The sequence below is a fragment of the Periplaneta americana genome, chromosome 9 (assembly GCF_040183065.1).
Source record: "Periplaneta americana isolate PAMFEO1 chromosome 9, P.americana_PAMFEO1_priV1, whole genome shotgun sequence".
Lineage (NCBI taxonomy): Eukaryota > Metazoa > Arthropoda > Insecta > Blattodea > Blattidae > Periplaneta > Periplaneta americana.
In genome coordinates this window covers 74,474,580-74,499,703 of record NC_091125.1, presented here as the reverse complement: position 1 = coordinate 74,499,703, position 25,124 = coordinate 74,474,580, and the positions used below count along the sequence as shown (strand labels likewise).

The following is a 25,124-nucleotide window of genomic DNA, read 5'->3' as shown; positions in this document are numbered from 1 at the left end:
AGATGACCGGATGATAATGGTGAGACTACAAGGGAAGGAAATGGACTTAGTGCTAGTGCAAGTTTATATGCCACATAGTGAAGTAGCAGACGAGGAAGTGGAAGAAAGCTATGACAAGATAGAAGAGATAGTTGAGAAGGAGAAGAAGGGAGCATGTGTAATCCTAATGGGCGACTGGAACACAGTTGTAGAAGGACAAGATAGATGAACAGTTGGAAAATATGGATTGGGAAAAAGAAATGATAGAGGAGAATATTTGGTGATTTCTGTAAAAGAAATGCAGTGATTGTTGGAACTACATTATTTCAACAACATAAACGAAGAAGATACACATGGATATGCCCAAGGGATGAAAGCAGATATCAGACAGACTATAGAAGGGAGCATGTGTAATCCTAATGGGCGACTGGAACACAGTTGTAGAAGGACAAGATGGATGAACAGTTGGAAAAATATGGATTGGGAAAAAGAAATGATAGAGGAGAATATTTGGTGATTTCTGTAAAAGAAATGCAGTGATTGTTGGAAATACATTATTTCAACAACATAAACGAAGAAGATACACATGGATATGCCCAAGGGATGAAAGCAGATATCAGACAGACTATATACAGGAAAGACCCCGAGCAGATATTAACTCAGATCATGTCCTGCTGATAGGCGAAGTAGATATTCGACTGAAGAAGATAAGAGGAAGACAGGTGACGAAACTGAACATGGAAAAACTGAAAAACGAAGAGGACAGAAGAAAATTTGAAGTAAATTTTCAAGAGAAAGCTGCTACATTAGAATTCACACCTGAGAATAGTAATGAGTACTAAACTCATTTAAAAAGTTGTACACAGACAACAGCAGAAGAAACAATAGGATACACAGAAGGTGTGAGAATTAAAAAACCTTGGGTCACAGGGAAAATGTTGGAAAAGATGGAGAGAAGAAAAGTTGGTTATTTAACGACTCTGTATCAACTACTAGGTTATTTAGCGTCAATGGGATTGGTGATAGCGAGATGATATTTGGCGAGATGAGGCCGAGGATTCACCTTAGGTTACCTTGCATTCACATTATAGTTGGGGAAAACCTCGGAAAAAACCCAACCAGGTAATCAGCCCAAGTGGGCATCGAACCCGCGCCCGAACGCAACTTCAGACCGGCAGGCAAGCGCCTTAACCGACTGAGCCACGCCGGTGGCTGAGAGAAGCAAATGGAAAAACATCAACACAGAAGAAAGTAGAAGAAACTACAGGAAACTAAACTACGAACTAAGAAGAGAAACTGATAAAGCAAAAGAAGACTGGATGAAAGAGAAATGTGAAGAAATAGAGGATCTAGAGAGAAAAGGAAGATATGATTCAATGTACCGCAAAGTAAAATGTTTGCACTTCACAAATAAGAACAGGAAATCCATGTGGTTGATACAGGACAATATCAGAAATGAAATAACAGACAAACAAGGAATACTAAACAGATGGACGAAATATGTAGAAGAGTTATATGAGACAAGGAATCGTCCAGATGACTTAGCTACAGAAAACGAAGAAGCCATATCAAAAGACGAAAAAGGATTTTCTATTTTAAGCGAAGAAGTTGAACTAGTGCTTAAGGAAATGAAGAATGGAAAAAGCAACAGGAATTGATGTAACCTCCATTGAATTAATGAAATGCTTGGGTGAAGACAAGAAGCAAATTCTATCATTATGCAACGCAATATCTGAGAAAGGTGAATGGCAATAAATGATTATACACTGAATTTGAAAAGGAAAGTTCTAAAACGAGGTAGTTTCCAAGTAAATTCCCTAATTATCCTGCACATAAAGTACCGCCAGTTTTAAAACCAAGAGGCAGTATAGTGTGGCATAATTTGGAAGAAAATACTAAGAAACGTAAAAGGAGCAACAGTCTGCAAGAGGAAGAAGGTTTTATAGCTGATACCACGAAATATAAATCTACTGATATTCAGACAGATGAGGATTTTGATTCTAAATTAAAAAGTCTAGATAAGGGAAACAGAACTTTGAAAACAAAGATTTGACGTCTGAATCACAAACTTGCTCACGTCAACCAGAATTTAAGAAAATTATCAGACCGGGCAGAGTATTTAGAAAATAACGAATACCCTAGAAATCTTGAGAGTATTCTGTCACAAGAAAACCACTTAAAAAAAAACGATTTTGCTACTTGATATAATTGTAAATTATAACAAAAAGACACCATGTTGGAGTGAGGAAACAGTAAAACAATGCATCATATGGCAATACTGCTCACCTACGGGCTATAAATATGCAAGGGAGTTCATATTAATACTTCCTAGTACTCGAACTCTCTCTCGTTTCGTTGGAGATGTTTTACTAGAAACAGGAGTAACCCCATTAATAAAATCAAGACTTACTGCAGAAGGTAGTTCTTTAAAGAAGGCAGAGTTGATATGTAGTCTTGTAGAAGATGAAATGTCTATTAAGCAGCAACTCCAGTACGACAACAAATTGGATTCTAGTTAAAAATCAAATGACAGTAATAATTCAGAGAAAGGAAAGGTTCCAAAGCTTGCTAATTGACTTTTATGCTTCATTCTGGTTTATCTACGAAATATAGATTACCGGCAGAATACTTTTTCACAAAATAGCTTACTGGCTTCCAGTTATATATGCTGACAATGTCTGCCATATATCACAAAGAAGAGTGTGGCTTTATTCTCCTCCATTTAGTTATGGATAACCATAAAATGAACGTCACTATGATAAAAAAATTTTCGGGGAGTAGAAGTTTAAAGACTGACATACCACACCCAGTCCCAGGCGCTCTCACTTTCTTGCTTTTGACCAATTTTGAAAAATTTGAGATACCTTTTTTTTTGGAAAAAATTATGTTCAATGGTCATCAAATTATAACTGGAGACTATGTAAAGAAATTGTATGAAATTCAAGAACTGCAAACATTCACACCCATTCATTTTCTATCAAGGAAGCATGTAGACCTTACAAATTTTGAAAAAATGAATGTGAGAAGAGCCAAGGAAGTTTTTTCCCCCAAAGTAATATCTGCTTTAAAATTTCTGAAAGATAATCCACATGTGCATTCTAAAGCTGAGGCCTTTTCATCTTCTGGGGCGACAATAGCTTATATGGAAAACATTTTACAGTGATTTACCCTCCACAATGTTACAGCACAACACACCATAGTCGCATTAGAAATCCAGACAAAATGCACTATTTTTCTATTGACAATGAAAGACTGAACTGGTTGAAAAATGAGTTCCCTCTGTATTTGGATAGCATAAAAAGGGAGAGTCAGAAATCTGAAAAACAATTTCTAACAAATGAGATTTTCGAAGCATTGATCCTTACAACAGCTTCCACCGTAAAGTTTGTACACTATTTGTTAAATGGTGAGTTTAATTTTGTCCTGACAAGATCTTTTAATTCAGATCCCATAGAATTATTTTTAATGGCTTACGTCAGACAGCAAGTGGCAACGATATGCTAGATTGCAGAGCAGTGACTTTTAGTATGAACAAAATTTTGAAAACTGGCTTAATTTCTATACCATTTTCAACAAATGTTGATGTACAAATAGGTCACTCTCTGTATGGAATAATGACAGTTTTCCCAAGACCACAGAGACTGAGGAAAACAATGGCGCATCAAGTACATTGCCTGATCATGTAGTAAAAATTCTGACTGGCTTGGAAGAAACCCAACGTAAGTTATAACATTTAGTTTCTAAAATGAAAATTCATTGTGTTAATTTTTTATGCAATTGTAATTTTATTCTTTAAAACTATTGCAACTGCAATTATGATACAAGTAGTTTTAAAATGTCTATATAATTTTACCATGCAATTTTCATGAAGGTAGGAAAAATATTACTTTTTATTTATTTACAAATTCCAACATAGACAATATCAGGCTTTCTTCAATAACCTATGTTGGCAGATACGTGCTAAAGAAACTATTAGCTGACGTGAAGTGCCATTTATGCAGAAATGTAATTGCTATATCTTCTTCCTGCAGTTCAGTTCTTATGGATTTAATTTACAAGCACGATGTTAGTGGAAATAGTTTGTATTATCCCACAACTTCTTTTGTAAATGTGTTAGCTATTACTTCAGAATTTGTAGAGAATGCTGTGAGATACTTGCCGTTGTGTGGTGTCAGGAAACATTTACAATCATATTTAATACCAGAATTAAATAAGTTTTTCACTGCTGTGTGTGAACACTGTGAATCGCAAGATCATTCAACAATTCTAGCAGGTGGTGTATGTAAATACTTTTTGTCTACAGTGTTAAAACGTATGGCATTTGTTCAAACTAACGCTTTTGAAAGGCCGAAATATTTAAACTCAAAACCTCTTGGTCGCAAGGTGTTATGTTTATAGCAGCAGACCGCGAGGAGGAACAGCAGAGTCCGTGGATATCCACATCCATGGACTCTGAAGAACAGTCGGTGATCAGTGCCACAGCAGAGGAAAAAGAAACTATGTACAACAACACAGAGAGGTATGTATTGCCAAGCTGGTAGAGCATAATAGTACTGTATAGGAGCGGGCTATGACATAAATCATTATCAATCAATGTTCTGACACCAACCCAGACTTGTTGACCGGAAGTTCCAGTTTTGATACAGCAAATGAGAATGAATGTGATGTATAGTTAGAAGGAAGGGAGATTATAGTCCTCTTGGCTAGAGATAAGGGAGTGCCTTTATAACATGTCTTGTTAATATAATTTTATCTTGAGTAGTTTTTATCACAGGTGCATATTACATTCACCAGTTTTTTTTCTGGATTTTAGGATTAAAAAATTGGTGTATGCATTATATTCGATGGCACAAATAAGGTATTTTTGTGTTCTTACATTTTCTCAGCGAACCTAATTTCGAGCAAAATTTAATTAGAGGTTATAAATGAAGTTTTGTACCTTTCGGGGTTTAAAATGCGATCTTGTAAGTGCGAAAAACGTATAAAAATGAAACATATAACTGAAATAAATTAACATGAAAAGTATAGGAATTTTGCCGGGACTTCAGAAAAAATGGTACAAGTGTGAAAAACATATATGCGAGGAACTTATAAATGAAGTTTTACTGTATTCAGAAAACAAGCTGTTAATACTTTTCTATTCAATATGGATAATCCAGAAAAACGAGAATATCATATGACTTGGTATTACAATGAACAACAAATTTCTCTGGACAACTACATTGAAAACCATGTCCAACAAGCAACTAATTAATAGGATACTAAATTGAAAAGACTGACAGGTACCAAATGGGGTAACACTCAAAACACAATGAACAAAAACTACAAAATGTATTGTATATCAGACCAGTTATCACTTGCTGCAGTGAAGTAATCATCACTGCCAAGAACAGTCATCTACAAAAATTTGTGAAAAACATAAAACTACTCAGATTCACCATACGAGGAGACGAAAGAACCTCCATCTAAGTTCTTCAGCTCTGTACAAAGACTCCACTATGTAATTAAATAAGAAATCAACCAACTGCCACCACATTCCTATAAGCAAAATCAATTAAAGATCAAACCTCAGGTAAAACCATATGAAAAGTCAACCTGTAGAACACAAGATCCGATAAATTAAATAAACAAATATTTGGAAGAATTGAACATCCCATTAGAAGTAGAAACAAAAATTCAATTACACCAGTATATCCATTAGAGTACACAACATACAATGCTCACCTAAATCTACTAGAAAATATAAAACAAATAGGAAGATCCTATAAACAACTGAAATAACTTACTCTAGAAACAACAGAGAATAGGTATCCTTCAGAACAGTGATTACGAATACACACTGATTGTTCTCGACAATATACAAGCAGTTTTATTAAGTAGAGAGTAATTACAAGTTTAAGATAAGGTTCTATTGAACTTATAGTACAGTATTCAGTACCTGAAATTCACACTTTCCTGCAATTTACAACATTCCTGTGGAGACTTTGGACAAATGTAAATACCTACTAGGTTTCAATGTATTTTAAGAAATATCTTTAACATGTTTTTCCATATATACACTATGTACAGATATGGAATTGAAATCTAAAGCGAGTATTGATAGGAGTTCACCTGTATGTAGGCAACAATTTCGTACAATTGTCCACAAGTAGCTAGCATATATACAGAGGCTCTTGTTTACTGCACATGTGCAGCATGTTGTGAGCGAAACTTAATACAGTACAATAAGGGAGCTCCAAATTTTATTTCCGTATCTGTACAAGAAAAACAGGTGAAAATTACACTAGATCAATTTTCTTTTGAAACTCATATTCAAATTACGAATATTCAGAATGATATATGCGGAAATAGTCTGTAACTGTAAAAATAGAATAAAAAAATTTGTCTATAAAATCGATGAAGAATACTGAATAGAATTTCAGTATGTGTATACACTACTGCAAATTTTACTTGTCATAAACTGTTACCATTTATTTACCTTCAATAATGGCGGCTTCAGTGACAGGTGTTTTATCACGATGGCTCCCCATATGCATCACCATTTCTTCTTCCAGCCAATCATCAACCAGAGAAAGATGAGGAAAATGCATTGCAAGTAAACGCAGAAGTGGCGAGAACAATCCTGTAATATAAATATATTTATGAAGGTAGGAGAAGAGGAGGAAGAGCCCATATAACATGATGCAGAGGAACTGCATGCCATGGAGAGAAAAGGTTTAGAATGGAGACAATGGCAATACCGAATTTTTTTTAAAACATGAATAAAAGGCAACCACTAAAAAGTAGTTTAATCTTATTATTAAGGTATCAATGAAATGTAAGCATTTAATTTCATGTCGCTAAACACCAAAATCTAATGTATTCATCAATTTTCATGCCGAAAAACAAGATTTATGATGCTGTATGTCTTGGAGAACATAAAATTCCTAATATAAAAAGATGGTGTTAAGGCACTTTTTTTGTAATCTCATTTTTCTACCACCATTTCCACATTTATCCATAATAATACCACAGAAAGAAACTGAAAATTAAATGATTCGCATATTAATATAGAAACAAAACTGACTAAAGCATTCCCTTCCTAATTACTTAGGCATCAGCACTAAGTGAGACTGCCAGTAGTTATTTTACCCATGGGAGTTTTCCCATATGAATACCACTGACTTGGTCTCTTGGAAATATCGGTACTGTATATTAAAATGTAATAATTTCCGTAGCTCTCTGCATTAATAAGAATGATGATTATGAACACACACATTATAAAATTGTGGAACTGAAGCAGGGAATACAGAGTCCAATACAATCTTAATTCACAACATATAAATTTGAACTCACCAGTACAAAAAACCAATACTCCAGGCATCTGTCTAAATGTGCTTGACTCCTACTACACCATTATTATATCTTCAAGACCAACACCATGGGACAAGTAACCTATAAGACTCTCTGAAATTGGATGTGGCGTAAGAAAAGGACTATTAAGGAAATGAAAACAGAGAAAAGAATAAAGAAAGGAAAAAAGAGACTGTTAACAAGAAAAGGATAAGCAAGAATACGAAATGAAAAGAAGAAATGCTAATTGCATACAAACCTGCATAACTCTGCTGATCCTTCTGTGCTTGTTGCAGTAGGTACTTAATAGGCAACTCGGACAAGAATTCAGTTGAGTAACTTTTAACTTTCCGACCTGCTTGCACGTAACTATGTGTATTAGCCAGTCTCACATCCTCATACAACAGTAGATAATATAATAACAGCAACTGGGAAGTAAGCGATGGGGAAGATAATACTGCTGGAGGTTCTTCCATTTCTGAAAAAGTAATAACAATGTTTAAGACTTCAGTAACAGAAAGTCATAATCGAATACTAAGAAAAGAAAGTGATAGAATAATAGCGTGGAACTAAGGCACAAAGTACAGAAGCTGCACATTTTTCAGACGAAACTGACGTATCATTAACTAAATGTTTATGTACAGGTTTTCTGCACTAAATATCTAGGTAAAGGATGATGCTGGAACACATTCTATGTAATCATTGTCGTTTTCTCTGCTGTCATTTCGCCATGTCTTTATTATTCTCTCAGATATAAAGAAAAATGCTATTGACAATAGAGCTGATTCATAATAAAATTAATGGCAGGCACAATATTTATACTAACCTAGATTTTCTTTACTAGTTTAAAAAAAATTATAAGTCTCCAGGTCAGTGCCCTACTATTTAAATGAAAAAAAGATTAGTTTTCCATTTGCAAAGCAATTTTCAATTACTATACAATGACAAAAAAAAACATCATATAATTTCTGGCTGAAATACACTCCATAGCAAGTAAACAATTGGAAATTCTTGAACTGTCTCTGGGTTCATAATTATGTCAAACTTTAAAAATACTGACAAATTGTGAAGGAGAAAACAAATATCCAATTATTGACACTAAGTCAATTCAAGTCATGCAAAATAGTAGTAGTTGTTTAGTCAACTGTCTGAAGACAGGTTTGAACTTCATAAGTGACACCAATAAGGCATCACATCCTTTTAAATAGATTGCTAGTATGTAGCATTTGAAATACATGTCTCTCTGAAAATACGAGACTAAAAAGGTACTTCAAAACATGAGAGCAAATACCCTATTATTTTGATCTAAATAAGAAATCACTACAACAATTACAAAATCAATAAAACAAAATAGTTCACATGCCAAAATAATTTTCCTTTAATGAGATTTCGTTGTAAAAAAGTTTTGTCATGCTGAGCATGAAGGCCGTACCATTAACTAAACAGCTAATGTATCAGCTTTCCACGTCAGAGGCATAGGTTTTAACTATGCAAAATTCAAGAGAAATATGCGGTATCCCAAAGAGCCTACTGGAACAGGTTCTACTGTGTATGGTCTCGTTTATATTAGCATATAATTCCATTATCTTTCCGTAATTCACATAACAATCGTTAATATTGATACACAAAGCAAAGAAAAACTGCTATCTCATGTTGGCTTCACCACATATTATAATATATTTGAAAGTACTGCAACAAGAATAGGCATTTTACGTGTAAATGTTGAAAATTAATTAACATGTATGTACATTGTAGAATTTATAAATGAAGTCAGATACTTTAATTCTGGGATTATACAAAAGTTACTTTTATGTGCAATGCAAAAAAACGAAAATTTATCTTATTTGGATGCACCATATACTGTTCCATTTGCAGCTTTTAAGTTTTCAAGATAATAACTACAAAGAAAAATGTCATTGGTAATGTGATAATGAAATCAATTGCTATGAAATATACAAAACTCATAATAAGGAAGCTGGCATCATTTCAATGACATTAATTCCTAGTGTTATGTTTTTACCTGTATCCTTATCTTCTGCAGATATCAGAGCCCGTGTAGGACCATGCCGTTGTTTCTTGCTATCAAACTGAGCACCAAATACAGAATTCTGAAACACGCATCTTATCTCATCTTCACTCATTGGACGATTTGTGTGTTCCTGAGGAGCTTTAGGACTGGGTACCAAGATAGAATTGACGTATACTTCTACCAAAGCTGGTAGAACTGGATGTAATGGAGGTACACTGCTACAGATCTGCCTACAATAACCAAAGCAAATATTGCAGTTACCTTGTTGCATATACAGTCCTAAGCCACACAGACAAAATTTTACAGGACAGCATATTAAAAGTTCAGACTCCAATGCTATTAGGTGCGGTATCATAATTTCTTCAGTGTATACTTATGTCATTTGTTGAGTAATTTTTATAATATTTTACTAGTAGTTTCTCTATATGTGTAAGAAATGAACTCGCACAAAAAAACACTTTTGTTAAAAGTGTGGCTTTAGACTATCTTCTCATCTTTTCAATTTATTATAAAATAATCATACAACATCTACAAAGTGTCAAAATCAAGCTGCTGCTGCTTCAAATCCAAAGTGATGATTTGATGAAAAATGTACTATCCACTATTACATTAAACTTCGACAAGCTTCAGTAACAAAAAAAAAAAAAACCTCATAGCATAAAATATCTCCCAATATCATAGACTAGGAACATCTGTAGTACTTAAATTGTTATACAATTAAAGAAAAATACTTAAAGTACTGATGGGCATAATAAAAAATTAATTTGTCTTAAAATATCTAATATACTGTCAGGACCAACTTTAAATTCTGTAAGACTCAGACAAGAAACATAAAATATATGACAAACTAATCATGTGATTCAGGCACTAACGAGTTACAATTGCTGCAGTAACCTTAGTAGTATCATATACTACACGACCAAGACATGTGTTGTTAGGTTCTGCAGTAATCTCTCAATGTCATCATAAGAGATCAGATACTACACAGTCTGTATTTCCAGTAAAATAAATCATTGATTTGCAAGACATTCTGATTTGAAGCATAATGCAATTTCACAAGTAATCTTTACATATGCATATTATAAATAAAGTAAGACACTAGGCACGTTGCTTATGTCTTCAGTTCATGTAAAGTGATGCTAGTAACACTGTGAACTTGCACCAAGCAAGTAGTGACATGTTACAAGTAATTGTATCAACAACTGTTTCAGTTCTATGTCTGTTTTGGTTATCGCATAAAGTTCTATTAAAATATCTCAATAATACTGCTCAAGTGACGATAACCTAAGTGCTAAGAGCATATGGATGTAGAAGTCATAAACATTCAACTTTCATTCTTGCTTTCGTTTGTACTTCCATAGTAACCCTAGAAAATAAAATCCTTTGGTTTTCCCAACATCTCCATGTACTTTTCGTCTTTCTCTCTCTCGGCAGTAGCTTATTTCTCGAAAAGGTAATAACAGAAAGATCTAACCTAATAAATGTTATTATTTACACTGTTTTCAACAACATTTTCAAATATATTATCTGTGTATTATTTGTTCATTATCCATTACTTAAGTTAATTGTGTTATAATTAATAAGAAACATACATATAGCGTAGCAATGCCATTTCATATTGTTTCCCTACCTCTAACCACATGATACTGTTACATTCCAGGGCATTTATTTTGCTAAGGGCCACTTGCGGGAACTCAGTATATGCTCTCAACTTCTGCTTGCATAACCACCACCACTGTATTCTGTATAACAGCAAGTCTAAGTGAAATAAATGCACTGTCTGGCTGCAAAATACATTCTCCGTTCAAAAAAAAAAAAAAAAAAAAAAAAAAAGTTAATTATTACTAAAAAAAACACCATGTATAAACTTAATGCTATAGATTATAAAAGATACGCAAACAAGCACATACTCGCAGTTCCATAAAGCTCTTACTAGTTCACTGAACTACAATGTTACACAACACAAATGTTATGAGATAAACTGGAGGACTTTCTTGTAAGCAGAGGACTGTAAAAACTGGGTACAAGTCATCATTTTACCATATCTCTTCATTAAAGTAACAAAGTTATCATATGATGTATTACTTCAATGCATCATAATTCAATACCGAATTGTAAGTTACCTGTATATCCAGTCCTTAATAGGAACTCTATGTTTGGTAAAGGCACGACTTTTGAGCAACTGATGAATGCAATGGACAGGCAGAAAGCCTGGAATGTTGGCATTAAGATTTGCTGTAACTGGCACTTTCACTGCATGTGAAGTCACCACTTGTTCTGTGAAGATTTCCTGAGTGAAAATTTGCTTCATTCTTGTCATGTTGTTTGGTCTGATTGGGACCTAAAAACAATTACAGTGAATTCTCGTTAGTATGTTACTCGTTATCGCGTTTTTCTGTATAGGATGTCTATTTATGGAAGGAAGTCGCAGTTACAATAAATGCACACTAAAACTTTAGTACATTTCCCCATTTGTGACGTTTGGTCCCCAGAGAATTTATACAGGTAATTCTATAACACACATTTATACATAGCTTTTATTTCTCATTATATGAAATTCAATGATACAGTATTTTGATGGTGCAAAAAAAAATATATTATTTCGAGATTTTCATGAAAAAAGTTTTTAATAACCAGAATACCAAAAAAGTTATTTTTGACAGAATGTTTTGTCTGTCCAAGTACAAGCTTTCCTCTTAAAGCTTTCAGCGGATTCTGTCATACTTAAATATGAGTAAATTGTCTAGTGAATATGCATAACACATACAATAATATTATTTAAAAAATGAGAAAAAAAAGAGGTTATTTTTTAAGTTCTAATGCACACAAAACTGTACTTTTGTACTTCATAAAATGTATGAGAAATGCCATTTCTATAGGATTATTTATTTTCTTTAGCTTTGTAATGCAATATGTGATTTGAAATAGTCATCTTTATTATATTTTAATATCATTTATTTCTGCTATTCCCCATTTCCTAAAGTTAATAATATCTCCAAGTGCTTTTTTGACATCTCTACTTCTCTTCTGGTCACATATTGTTACGACACCTATAGGCCTATAGCAAAAATTTAAACACAATGACAAAACAATTTTCGAATATCTGAATCACGACATGAGGTAATTTCTCCTAATGTATAGCAACAACTTTCTGGAACTCTTTCAAAAATTACTCTTAGCATGCAGTATATTACTGAATTTCAATTCAGCAGTCTTTCCATGATAAGACAAGAAAAATAAGACAAGAAACTTGTCTTAGTGACATCATCCAATCATAACTACTCAAGAAATTCCAAATTTTAATGAATTTACATAAACTAATATATCAGAATCGAGTACTTACAAATGTGATGTCTTCACTAGTCAAATGGTAAAACAGTACACTCACCTTCATTCCAAGAGTTGAACAGACTAGTTCGCATATTGCACTGAGCTGATTGCTGTGGAAATGAATTGCCATCAAGAGCAACATCTCGCCGAAAGAAGCTGTCACACCACTTGCACTACAAGCAGAACACACATACAATAAAGTAACAGCATTATTGGAAGTGATTTCCAATGTTAATAAAACTCTCAGTACTTAAGACAGCAGAAGATAATCAAATATTCTGCATAAGTTCACAATAGATTGGCATGAGATCTACTATGCTGTTCCAAGCAGGGGGTGTATTATATTCGCTCTCAAACACTCATGGCGAAGTGCATCAACATTGATTAAAAACGCAGTAATCATAGATTACGAAACGATGGTTAAACAGTAGCCGTGGTTAAAATGTAATTTATGTGCACCATTCATAATCACCGATTACTAAAACTTGGCTAGCTGACACCTCATTTAACCAGAGTAAAGTCTATGATGGTACATTGTTTCTACAAAATGACTAAAGGAAAGCATCCATACCGCTGCAAAGATAATAGTCAACGTCTAAAAATGACTGCGCTCACTATGTTCTATATCGAAATGAACTTATCCTACATTTTCGCGTTGCATTTGTTTGCCTTTGGGCGCTGTTATATTTGTGAGTTCCATTTCTTTGTTTTTCAGTATTTTTAGGTTAAAATCGTACAAAATGGAAAATTGAATCCAAAAATGATTATATCCCAATGTTAGGTTGAAGTATCGATAGACTTAATTACTAGATTTAAATGTAGGCCTATTATATAAAAAAGATGGAATATCCATAAAGGAAAAGGATGCAGAAAATTGGTAGGAATGTGTGTACGATCTTGGACTACACCAGGGAATTGTGCATTATCCAAAGATCCATCCATAACCTCTCTTTGTTCAGCCAGTGACATAGAGAAAGAGATACTGGTATTCGAGTATTCCCTCTTAAAATACAGAAAATAATAGTTACATAGAATCGTAATATAAGCAGCCGATCCATTGGAGAAATATGATTGTTCTTGTGTTATTTCAATTGATCCATTTGTAGATTTTGATAAACGAAATCCCTCCTGAAATTTTCTGTCACCTAATTGCTCGCAAGAATTCTCTCTTTCCACTAAAGAACTTTCATGCTCACGCTCTATCCAAGTAATTCAAGTACTGCACAATAATAATCGTCTTCGAAATAATCACCTGTGGTTATGGCCGCCATTTTGCTTTACTTGCTCTACTAATCGCTGGTTATCTCCTTTAACCGCTCATATTTGGCCGGTTAGAGATTACTGTGGTTAACTTCCTATTTAAGTCGTAACCGAGGTCGATCCACCGTAAAAATGCTTAATCGGGGATTAGGTCACAATTTTAACCGATGGTTACACTAACCAACGTTGATGCACGTGGGCATAAGACTCAAACAAATTAGAATTAATGCTCTGTTCATGTTACGGGATATGGTGGGAAACAACTGACAGAAACGGCCACTGGAAGTTCGTGTTTTCTCGTCTTTAGCGCACTTTTCATCCGTAATTTCTTGCCCATTTTTGACAACAATCACTAATAAGAATAATCTTTTTAACTACTAGACTGACAACATTTTTTTCTTTTATTGGGAGATTTTATGAATACAACTCTCAAAAATTGCGCGTCTTTAATTAAACCAATAATTACTGATGAAAGAATAGCATGACGTTAGTCATTGTCATAAATGTTCTGACCCAACCCAGACCTGTTGACCGGAAGTTCCAGTTATGATACTGCAAAAAATATAAGGGAGTGAGTGCCTTTATCACCTTTTATAACCTGTCTTGATAATACAATTTTAATCCTGAGTGGTTTTTAGCACAGGTGCATATTATATTCTCCAGTTTTTTTCTGGATTTTAGAATAAAAAAAATTGGTGTGCGTATTATATTGGATGGCGTGAATATGTATTTTCGCGTTCTTACATTTTTATGGCAAACCTAATTTCGAGCAAAATTTAATTAGAACACATAAATGAAGTTGTGTACCTCTCGGGAATTAAAATACAATTGTATATGTGTAAAAAACGTATACTGTAAACGAAAAACGTACAAGTGAAATCAATTAACATGAAAAGCATAGGAATTTTGCCGGGACTTTAAGAAAAAACGTATAAGTGTGAAAAACATATAAATGTGAAAAATGTATAAGTCAAGTTTTACTGCATAAAATGAAAACTACATTAGTAGGTCTCCAATTGACATGGGGAATAGCATTTTTAATTTGATAATTTTGATAAATAACAAAATATTATTGGACTATAAATGTCAGTTTCCTACCTTTCAAAATATGCTTCCTCCCTAACCAGCCACTGGACCCATTCAATACTTCGTTTCTCATGCTCTTGCTGGCCAATGAGAGAAGGGCAAGCAATGAGCATGCACAATCCCAGAGATACAAAGCGAACTCCAGCAGGGGAAGGTGGTGGATGAGATGTTAGTAACTGCACGATCAGTGATACTTCATCTTCCTGGAACCTGCAGAATAATATAGCTGTAAATTGGTACATACACAATGAAACAGCCTTAATTTAAATCAGTTTGCAGTGAAACCCTGAAAAGTTGAAAACAAAGCCATTCAGTATCACAGTGTAGAAGGACTGTCATTACCTTTAATAACAATAAAATTCCAATCTTTGTAACAGTCAAACATAACTTTATAAAATAATCAACGAATTTAATGAGTCTGTAAAAAGAAATATGTAACACAATCCTCGGACATCTTCTACGAGATTTTGCATATCCAATAAAATCCTCTTAGAGAAAGAAACATCACAATTAATCAAAGAAGAGACAAATAAAGCTCAATAGCAAACCAATGTTCTGGAAGCCACCAAGACACTTACCCTAACAGAGAATAAAACATCTAAGAAATACTATATTATTTTGGGGTGCACTGCTCAAAGATTTGAATAAGGACTCAGTGACGAAGGACATAAATGTTGCAGACACTACAACTTACAGTTTTAATCTCTCCACACTTCATGCCTGGATTGTGTTGCCTTCAAGTGTTTCAAAAAGTTGTAAAGTAGTACATTGGTATGTGAATTGTTTTTAATTAGGCCTACTTACAATAATAAAGATCCATTTCCGAAACATGATTCTCGAGTATCTGAGCTCACCTTCGATCTTGATTGCATTATGAAATCGGAACTACTGTAATACACTGAGTCAGCAAAATAACCATTTTCACTGAACTTGCTCTGCATAACTCACTTAATGCCTGCAATCCCCCGCAGGGCACAGTACAACCGCAGGAGAGCAGAAGCCTGCACAACACACGAGTCTGGAAGTTGACTGTCTAGTGAAAACAGAATGATGGTCTGCAGGCGACGCAGCAACTCTTCCCTCAGCAGCTGTAGGGCCGTATGTGACTCCCATTTCCTCTGAAGAATCAAAATTTGAGAGTTTGATGAAGGTTTATAGATTTTCTTTAATGTTCATAGATTGAGAGTCAAACTCAGTCAGATAGTAATAACTGGTTACACACTGGAAGAACATGGATTCAATTCTTAAGGAAAAAAGACTTCTTTGGTCATGATAACTTCATTATAGCTTGACTGTGTCCGTATCATCTGTTTCATTCAGTTAAAGACTCACTTCAAAATTCATTCCTTGTGATTTCATGCAGTCAAAGCTTACAATTAAATTTTTAATCTAAGTCATAACATATGTCATATTCATTTTCTCAGAGAAACATTCATTCATTCATTCATTCATTCACTCATCCCACAACCTGAACAATTAAGTCTGTTACAAGTTCATCACATCTTTCTCGGTCTAATCCAGTAGTATCCAATCCATAACCCAAAAGCCAAATAAATTTGTTTGTTGTCTGGCCCTCGAAATTAAACTAGAATAATAAAATTAGTATTCTACTGAATAAAATCTTTAATAATTTTGACACAATAAGGTATTTCATTTCATGTCGAAGTGCAATGTCAGCTAAATGTCTAAAAAATTTCAAGCTAGGGACCCAGGTTCAAATCCTGGCGAATGTAAGTAAAGCATGTGATGGATAAAATCAGTTTCTGCACAGAGAATTCGCATTTCTTCAAGAAGAACGACAACAATAATCATCATGATCATCATCATCATCATCCTTGACGCAATGCAGTACACTGCAAACATGTAGTAATTTACAGCCTCAATGCTTTTCGAATATTTGTCATCAAAAAACATACCAACGTACGTACATAATGTATTATGTTCTCTTAGGTCACTGAAAAATGTACTGCTGTAAAATATTCAAATGTATTATTATTAAGATACTGTAAATCATGGTGACCAACTCAATTGCTCTTACAAAGAAGCCGTGTGTTCACTCACAAATAAAAAAAAAAGAGCAACACTGGCATTGCAAACAAGCAGTGTGCAGGAATCAAATCATTGGAGTGATAATTATGTGGGCAATAAGAGACGAGAACTTCCATGTGTTATCACTCACACTCTTGCAGCCAAAACATTTTTGAACAAGCACCTGGAGTTTTGTCTTCGTCACACAAACATGAAGGAGAAGGAATATTAATATGTATATACTATAATGATTATAATGATTAGCGCAGAGAGTAATAAACATGCTGAGAGCAGTGTAACATTGAGTATCAAAGGACTGAAGAAGTTAACCGTTTGAGTGGGATTATCAGCTCTTGCATATTGCTCATGTGTAGCAAGGACTGCTGTTGCACAAAAAGCATGAGATGGTCACCATTATTGCAACTAAATGTTGCTTAATCTAGTTTCTTATGTGCACATATTAAAACCAACATTTATCACCTGCATGATCTGCATCTCTCAGTATAGTATTCATTTTAATATAATTGATTATGGTAAGTTAGACACACAACATATACATCTGATAATTCCACAATATGTACCTTTTGTCCATTACGCACAAACATGGCAAACCAATTTCGGACCTGCTGATCATTACCAAGCAGTAAACCTGACACAAAGGCCACCATATCTCCTTCAGCATCTGCCCCAAGAGTACGGCCTGCATGATCAAGACTTAGAGTAATCGCCAGTGCTGGCATCCGGCACAATTCCACCTATAAATAAATTGTATTTCAGTAACAGCAAGGTAACATCAAAAAAGGAAATTTATACACAGAGTAGAAATATCAAAATTTCTTGCGAGTAAAGTAGGCCATATAGCCTGTCACTGTCTTGAATCAATGCTGATTATATTTTCCATCTGAAGTAGATTGTACTACAGATTTTTACTCTTCTTCAAATTGCACTGTATGTAGCTAGATTTTAACTCAGAAACATAAAATCAAATAAGATTCAATCAATTAAAATAAAGCTCCATACAGTTGCATCATGTATAAATTATAGTAAATTATAATATGTCAATGAAAGGAAGGGAATTATTGTAACACTCTTGTTACTGTTATGCTGCAATGTCTCCTGATGTGCTAAACCATGATATTACTGCAATTTCTGCTACTCTATCAAGAGCCAGGGTTGTGATTTGATGCATAAAAAAAGTTTCCTCCATGATGTGTGTATGTATAAAAAAAACGCGTATTTAACGCAATGTAAAACATGTAAAAAAAATCTCTAACAATCTTTAACCTTTTTTCCACTTATCATATTAATGCAGTGTTATCCTAAGTTTAACTTGCTATATGATGCATATAAGAGGTGCCAATTGACAATGATGAAGTAATCGAGTAACCATATTATAATGACATGCCAACCCTAACATTCCTCCTCCTGAGAAATAAGAAACTCAAGTTATATAATATTGTAATCCAGAATCTTCCTTCTGAGAATATATAGAAGCTTACAGAACTACATCTCACTCAAATCAATTCTGAACATAAAGATATCAGGATGGAATGTAAAGGTAAATACAGTTGCCATGTAAGTCATTTGACACTATGATTTCAACACTTTCGTACATATAGAGTGCAAGCATTTTCTGTCCTTGTCTTCAGATAATGTAACCTGTGATAAAAGTAAATTGTGCTCTCTTCCCAACCTACAAATAACCTTTCCTTTGTCCACACTAACCAATCGGAATGTCAAGTCACCCTCTCGAGTCTGTTGTCTTGTCAAGCAGAAATTTAGAACAACAAAAATAATACAGTAATTAGTGTTTAATTAGTCAAAATCAATTAAATGTTAGTTTACTACATCATGACGTACAAAATTATTTATAGGTAATTTACATGCCCAACCCTGTGAAGAGCTGAATTCCATTTCTGAGGTGGGGCACCTGTATAGCAGATATCATATTCCTCAAGCAACAAGATGCTAAGTGGGGATGACTAATTTATAGAAGAACTTTGACATGGCAAGAAACAGCCAATACATTTTCCTGGATCCAAATCTTTATTTTGCTTACAAAGTAAGTATGTAAAGGATTCTTATTGTCCTTAAAACGCATTGCACTCAACTGTGTTTGAATTCTTGAACCTCTTGTCTAGTGGAAAGCAGAGTAACAAAATTCGATCAGTAATGAAAATAAATTTCTAGCTTAGAAATTACACTATTCATGCACCTTAAAATGAATAAATTACAAATAAATTAAAGCAGTGTTGTTGTTAACTAATGTTGAGTTCTTGGTAACAAAACCATTAACTCTCTTGCTTTCCAATATAGGAGAGTGATGTAACAATAAGTATAACTGTTTTAATTTAGACACCATATTTTTCATGTTATTATGGTGGTGGTTGTATCACCTACACACAACCCCCAAACTGTTTGGAGGACCGCACTTGCCGTTGGTTAGCTGGTCCACAGACATATCTGGGAGGATTGTAGTTAACTTCACTAACCATAGACCCTTTCAACACTTCAGTATTGCTTATGCATGTCATGAGAGGTCAGCTGTCTGAAATTCCATTTTATCCATTTTTGACATAACAGTTATATCGCTGTGACTCAGTCTCCAGAACCTCATTTGTTAAAAACAGGTTGTACCACGGGAAAATAGGGAGGAAATCTGGGTAGGAGAGATTACTACCCGATGCAACTCACAGTAGCAAAAGTAACAGTTGCAGAATTAGTAGTGGTAATGATAACAGTGTTAGTAGGAAGTCATATAGTGATAATAATAGTAAATAGTAGTAGCAGTAGTGGTAGTAATAGCAAATAGTAGTGGTAGTAGTATCTTTATAGTTATAGCAGTAGCACCAAATCAATGGACTGCATAGATCTAATGTAATTTGTATTGCTTTTTGTAGCTGTTGTACATTCTTCATTGTAAGTATAATCATTGTATATCCTTTCGAACAAACGCATTTTAAAGAAAATTGAAAACGAACACACATAAAAATGTTGTATAAGGGGCACTACAGTATTGATCAGAGTCTTTGACACTAAAATTGAGACTTAAAAAAATTGAATAGGTACAGAAATGGAATGTAAATCTTCTTACTATATCCAGTAGGATACTGAGAAAGTCCAATGTAGTCCACTATAGCCTTCAACTAAGGTTTCTTCCACCAAATGAGAGGTACTTAGATCAATATGTGTTGCAGAATTGTTTTATGGATAGGTATTGATGACATTAATTTGTGTCGTTTAGGATTTATGGTTGTGCAGTACAAAAGAATGTGCTCCAGGACTTCATGATTAATTAGACTAAATACGAATATGGCAGGACAATAAAAAAATGAAAATCAGTGTACATAAAAATGTATGAAAACGTGATCTGTTCTGGCTCTTATTAAAAATGCTTGAATATGTCTTGGCAAGTTTTTTTTTTTTTACATTGGCTGGTCATTTGGTTTCTTTTGTATAGTCTGTAAAATGTTGCCACTTTCAGAAGAGAGCCAGTTGTTAATCCATACATTTGTAAAATTACAGTCAATTGAAGAAAAGTCACTGGACAAGGATGTCGCTTGCAAAGGTCTTGGTTGCAAATACATTGCCTGTTTGGCAATGTTATCACCTTGCACATTTCCAAGTATACCTCAACACCTAAGTAATCACTGAAATATTATTTTCCTTTGGAAATTCTAGATTTACTGACTTGTTTTTGTGCAGGAGACCACCATGGTGACTCAGTTCTAGCAAGCTGAGCTTATAAACCAAGAGAATCAGGTTCAAATTCTGTTCCACCCTGAATTTATAACGTGTTGGCCATGCCAGTGGTTCAGGCAATAAAGGGATTTTCTCTGAGCATTCCAGTTCCCCTGTGACAGCCCAACAATTCCACTCATTTATTATGAGTGTAATGTGAACCTACCACCTGTGGTATACTTTGGATATTCTGTAACGAAGTAGACAATTCTCGGCACTAGCAATATCTATGAACTTGCTCATAGAGTCTGGGCAAATAATGATGTCAGGTTTCATATGCATATAAAGTTAGTGATTACATTAAATACAGCCCCCATGGAACCAGTAAATATGCAAATAGATCTATCATAAATTTGGAAAACAAACTGAAGAGCAGCATCACTAGCCGAAAGCTTAGTATCAAGGCTGAAGGAAGATGAACATGGAATAAATAACTTTCTTGATATTTGGAATGTTGTTCTTGTTCTAATGTGTAAATATTTGACAACAAAGCCATTAGTTTTCTTTCACTCCAATTATTTTTTAGTGATCAATCATGAATGAATAGGGCATGCGATGGTCCAGATTTATTGCTTTGTTTGAATTGCACAGAACAGAATTTGGAGCATTGTAAATTCCTGGCCTACTAAGCAGTTGTGATCTGTCCATAGTCTGAGCATTGCAACTGTACTGTTGTCACGCCAGGAGAAGGCGGCTGAAGTACTTAGACGGGGCGGAAGGGAAAAAGTTGCGCATGCGCACCGCGCTGTTCACTGCAATATTCCTGTTTCACAAACATCTACTGCACGTGTCTATGAATTTTTGCGATTTTGTGAAAATAATAGTGGGGTTTTTACTGTAGTGTTTTATTAGTTTCAACAAGACAATTGTTTTCAGTATACTACAAATCTTGTATTGCTGTAGTTACCCTTTGCTTTTCGTGTTAATAGTGTTGATAATAATATTGTCAATAGAATTTATGTTATTGTATACTGTTATTTAGGTTTATAGCAGTTTTTTGTTTATTGTAAATATGTCGACAAAGAGGAAACAAGGATTGACAATCTATAGCGAAGAAAGGAATATTATTAGAAGTGCAAAATAATTCTGTGATGAAGAAAAAGAACAACAGTGCCTTTGCATTCCTCTTACGAAACCTACAGCAAAGGTAGAAAAGTATTCTAATCTATCCACAAGAACAATACAGCGTATAAGGAATGAAATGAAAGACTGCACAGAAGAAAGTGCGTTGTCAACACCTGAGGGAGAAAAAAATGTAAACGTCCAGACTACCGAAACGCAAATGTAGATGACTTCGACGGGAGATTGACAAAAAAGATATAATTGAGAATTTTTATTTGAAAAAGAAAGAGGGCCACCGGCGTAGCTCAGGAGGTAGTGCGTTTGCCTGCTGATATGCAGTTGTGCTCGGGAGTGAGTTCGTTTTGCGTTTGCGCTGACTACCTGGTTGGGTTTTTCCGAGGTTTTCCCAAGCAGAAGGCGAATGTCAGGTAATCTATGGCGTATCCTTGGTTTCATTTCGCCAAATACCATCTCGCCATCATCAATTCAATCGACACTGAAGAAGCTACTAGTTATCACAGTGTCGTTAAATAACAAGTAAAAAAATAGTACCATGCTGCAACAAACGTCCACCCTTTTACAAGAGAAAATTGATTTGAAATGAAAGACAACATTAAGACGAATACTGAAGAAAAAGGATTTCAGGTGGAAGAAGTGTGCAGCAAAAAAAAATTGAGGAAAACACTGTAAATTAGAATACGTGAAGATATCTACAGCAAATAAGAAAGCTTAGGAAAGTGGAAAAACCGATTTTGTATCTGGACGAAATGCGGATAGATAGGCCTACCAATTTAACGTTTTCCAAGTTCTGGCACGATAAAAATGTTACGGGAGTTTTGACTACCGTAAATGTGTCCAGAACACTCATTGTTGTTCATCAGGATGGGGGCGGTGGGGCTAATGCCTTTGTTGGGAGATTCGAATTAATATACACGGCTGGAACATAAACAGACGATTATCATGGACAGATCATACTCCAGAAATTTTGAAAAATGTGATAATGATAGTCATAGCGACAGCACCGAAGATGCGGAATCTTTTATGTCTGACTCCGTTCCCGTGTAGCCAAGTAAGTGGACTGAAGTCTTCAGGTCAGAGTGTAGCGTAAAGTTCCCCCATCCCGCCTATCTACTCCCCGCGCCAACTCGTAGCGCGAAGACAGTAGATTTTCGTGGTTCTTGGGTATTACTCCAGGATTTGTTAAAATAATCTTCCATTTCTTATCCTTACCAACATCTGCATTATGCCATTTCTGGATGAAGTGAAATTTACCTTTAATTCTTTCACAGAGTAGAATGAAATATGTTGGTTATAACTGTATGATAATTTTTTTATTTTTTATATTACCAATGGTCTCTTTATGGTAAGGTTACCACATTTTTTTTATCCGAAATTCGGGGACAATGGGTCAGTTCCATGGATTAGACTGTTTTTACACTATCTTGAATGTTGTGAAGTCCACATTATCTTTATAGCTGACAAAAACCAATTGCTTCCACTTTCGTCAAGGAACACATGAACTTTGGTTTCTTCACTAGAGCAAATGTAGTCTATGGACTTAAAATCAGATAGTTTATGATATTGCCTTCTTGTAGTGCAATTGTCTTTTGAAGTAAGTGGACAATTTAGAACAACTACTATGAGTGACCACAGCACTTTTATATCTTTCTGTTGCATGTGTTTGGTAACATCTTCCAACAACGTATCACCTACAACACATTTACGTTTTTTTACCTTTCTGATCGGACATTTTTTACATTACATACACAAAACTCGTCTTTTAGCGTGCATAATAGCTACCATTGGCTACCTACCCAATATGTATTGCTGCTACAACCAATTTCGTTTCCGAATTTAAAACTACCTTTTTAAATCGAAAACAAGGATGAAGTAATGCAGTATATGTATTAAGAGTGTAGAAAAGCTACGAGCACGATCTTCTCACTCTGTAGTGGAGAAATGTATTAACTATTAACAGTTTCGACTTGTCACCAAATCTTTATAATTCGCATTTGGAAACAGATATAATTTGGGAAGTTTATTAAAAACCGGGAACATTCCAGGGACACATTTTAGCTGAGGACAAAAGTATGAATTCGGGAACTGTCTTCGGGAAACGAGGACATCTCGTAACCTTACTTTAAGGACATGCATTACTTCAAAATTTACATCTCAATACTTCACTCCTCTATTATTAATCTTAGGTAGTTTTTAGTAACAAACTAGAGACCTTAAAGAAACTATATATGTTAGTCTTTAACTGATACATTCATGGTTATGATAAAAGTAGCTGAAATAAACAGTTCCATTCCAATACTATCACAGAAAAAAAAATTTTGAGACAGCTTCCTTCGACAGCTATTAGGGACACATTTTAGCTGAGGACAAAAGTATGAATTCGGGAACTGTCATCGGGAAACGAGGACATCTCGTAACCTTACTTTAAGGACATGCATTACTTCAAAATTTACATCTCAATACTTCACTCCTCTATTATTAATCTTAGGTAGTTTTTAGTAACAAACTAGAGACCTTAAAGAAACTATATATGTTACTCTTTAACTGATACATTCATGGTTATGATAAAAGTAGCTGAAATAAACAGTTCCATTCCAATACTACCACAGAAAAAAAAATTTTGAGATAGCTTCCTTCGACAGCTATTACTATTACTGCATAACACTACCACTACTATAACTTTCGGTACTCAAAATGTTAATAGTCCTGGGATTTAAACCTATTAAGTGATCTACTCTGTAGTTAAGGGTGTTCGAGAATAAGGTGCTTAGGGAAATATTTGGGGCTAAGAGGGATGAAGTCAAAGGAGAATGGAAAAAGTTACACAACGCAGAACTGCACGGAATTGTATTCTTCCCCTAACATAATTAGGAACATTAAATCCAGACATTTGAGATGAGCAAGGCATGTAGCATGTATTGGTTAATTCAGAAATGTGTATAGTATGTTAGTTGGGAGACCTGTGGGGAAAAAGACCTTTGGGAAGGCCGAGACGTAGATGGGACGATAATATTAAAATGGATTTGAGGGCGTTGGGATATGATGCTAGGGACTGGATTAATCTTGCTCAGGATAGGGACCAATGGTGGGCTTATGTGAGGACGGAATGAACCTCCAGGTTCTCCACAAGCTATTTGTAAGTAAGTGATCTACTCTGTATCCCTACCGATAAGGATTACATGGGACAGTCAGAGGTAGACATAATCAGAAAACAAAAGTATTCAAGTAAACCTACTCTGAAGAAGTTTTGTAAACCACA

General features: G+C 34.6%; 1 protein-coding gene across 2 annotated transcripts in view; it reads right to left on the bottom strand.

Moving 5' to 3' along the window:
* The window catches only part of IntS2 (integrator complex subunit 2), a 72,853-nt gene that overhangs the window by 26,303 nt on the left and 21,426 nt on the right, over positions 1 to 25,124 (bottom strand). For both annotated transcript variants that reach the window (XM_069835081.1, XM_069835083.1), the window contains 8 exons: positions 17,626 to 17,799; positions 15,965 to 16,134; positions 15,029 to 15,226; positions 12,729 to 12,843; positions 11,464 to 11,681; positions 9,332 to 9,570; positions 7,571 to 7,789; positions 6,458 to 6,601 (listed from right to left, as the gene is read on the bottom strand). In XM_069835081.1, the coding sequence (XP_069691182.1) occupies positions 6,458 to 6,601; positions 7,571 to 7,789; positions 9,332 to 9,570; positions 11,464 to 11,681; positions 12,729 to 12,843; positions 15,029 to 15,226; positions 15,965 to 16,134; positions 17,626 to 17,799 (1,477 nt within the window). The remainder of the gene's footprint in view (positions 1 to 6,457; positions 6,602 to 7,570; positions 7,790 to 9,331; positions 9,571 to 11,463; positions 11,682 to 12,728; positions 12,844 to 15,028; positions 15,227 to 15,964; positions 16,135 to 17,625; positions 17,800 to 25,124) is intronic.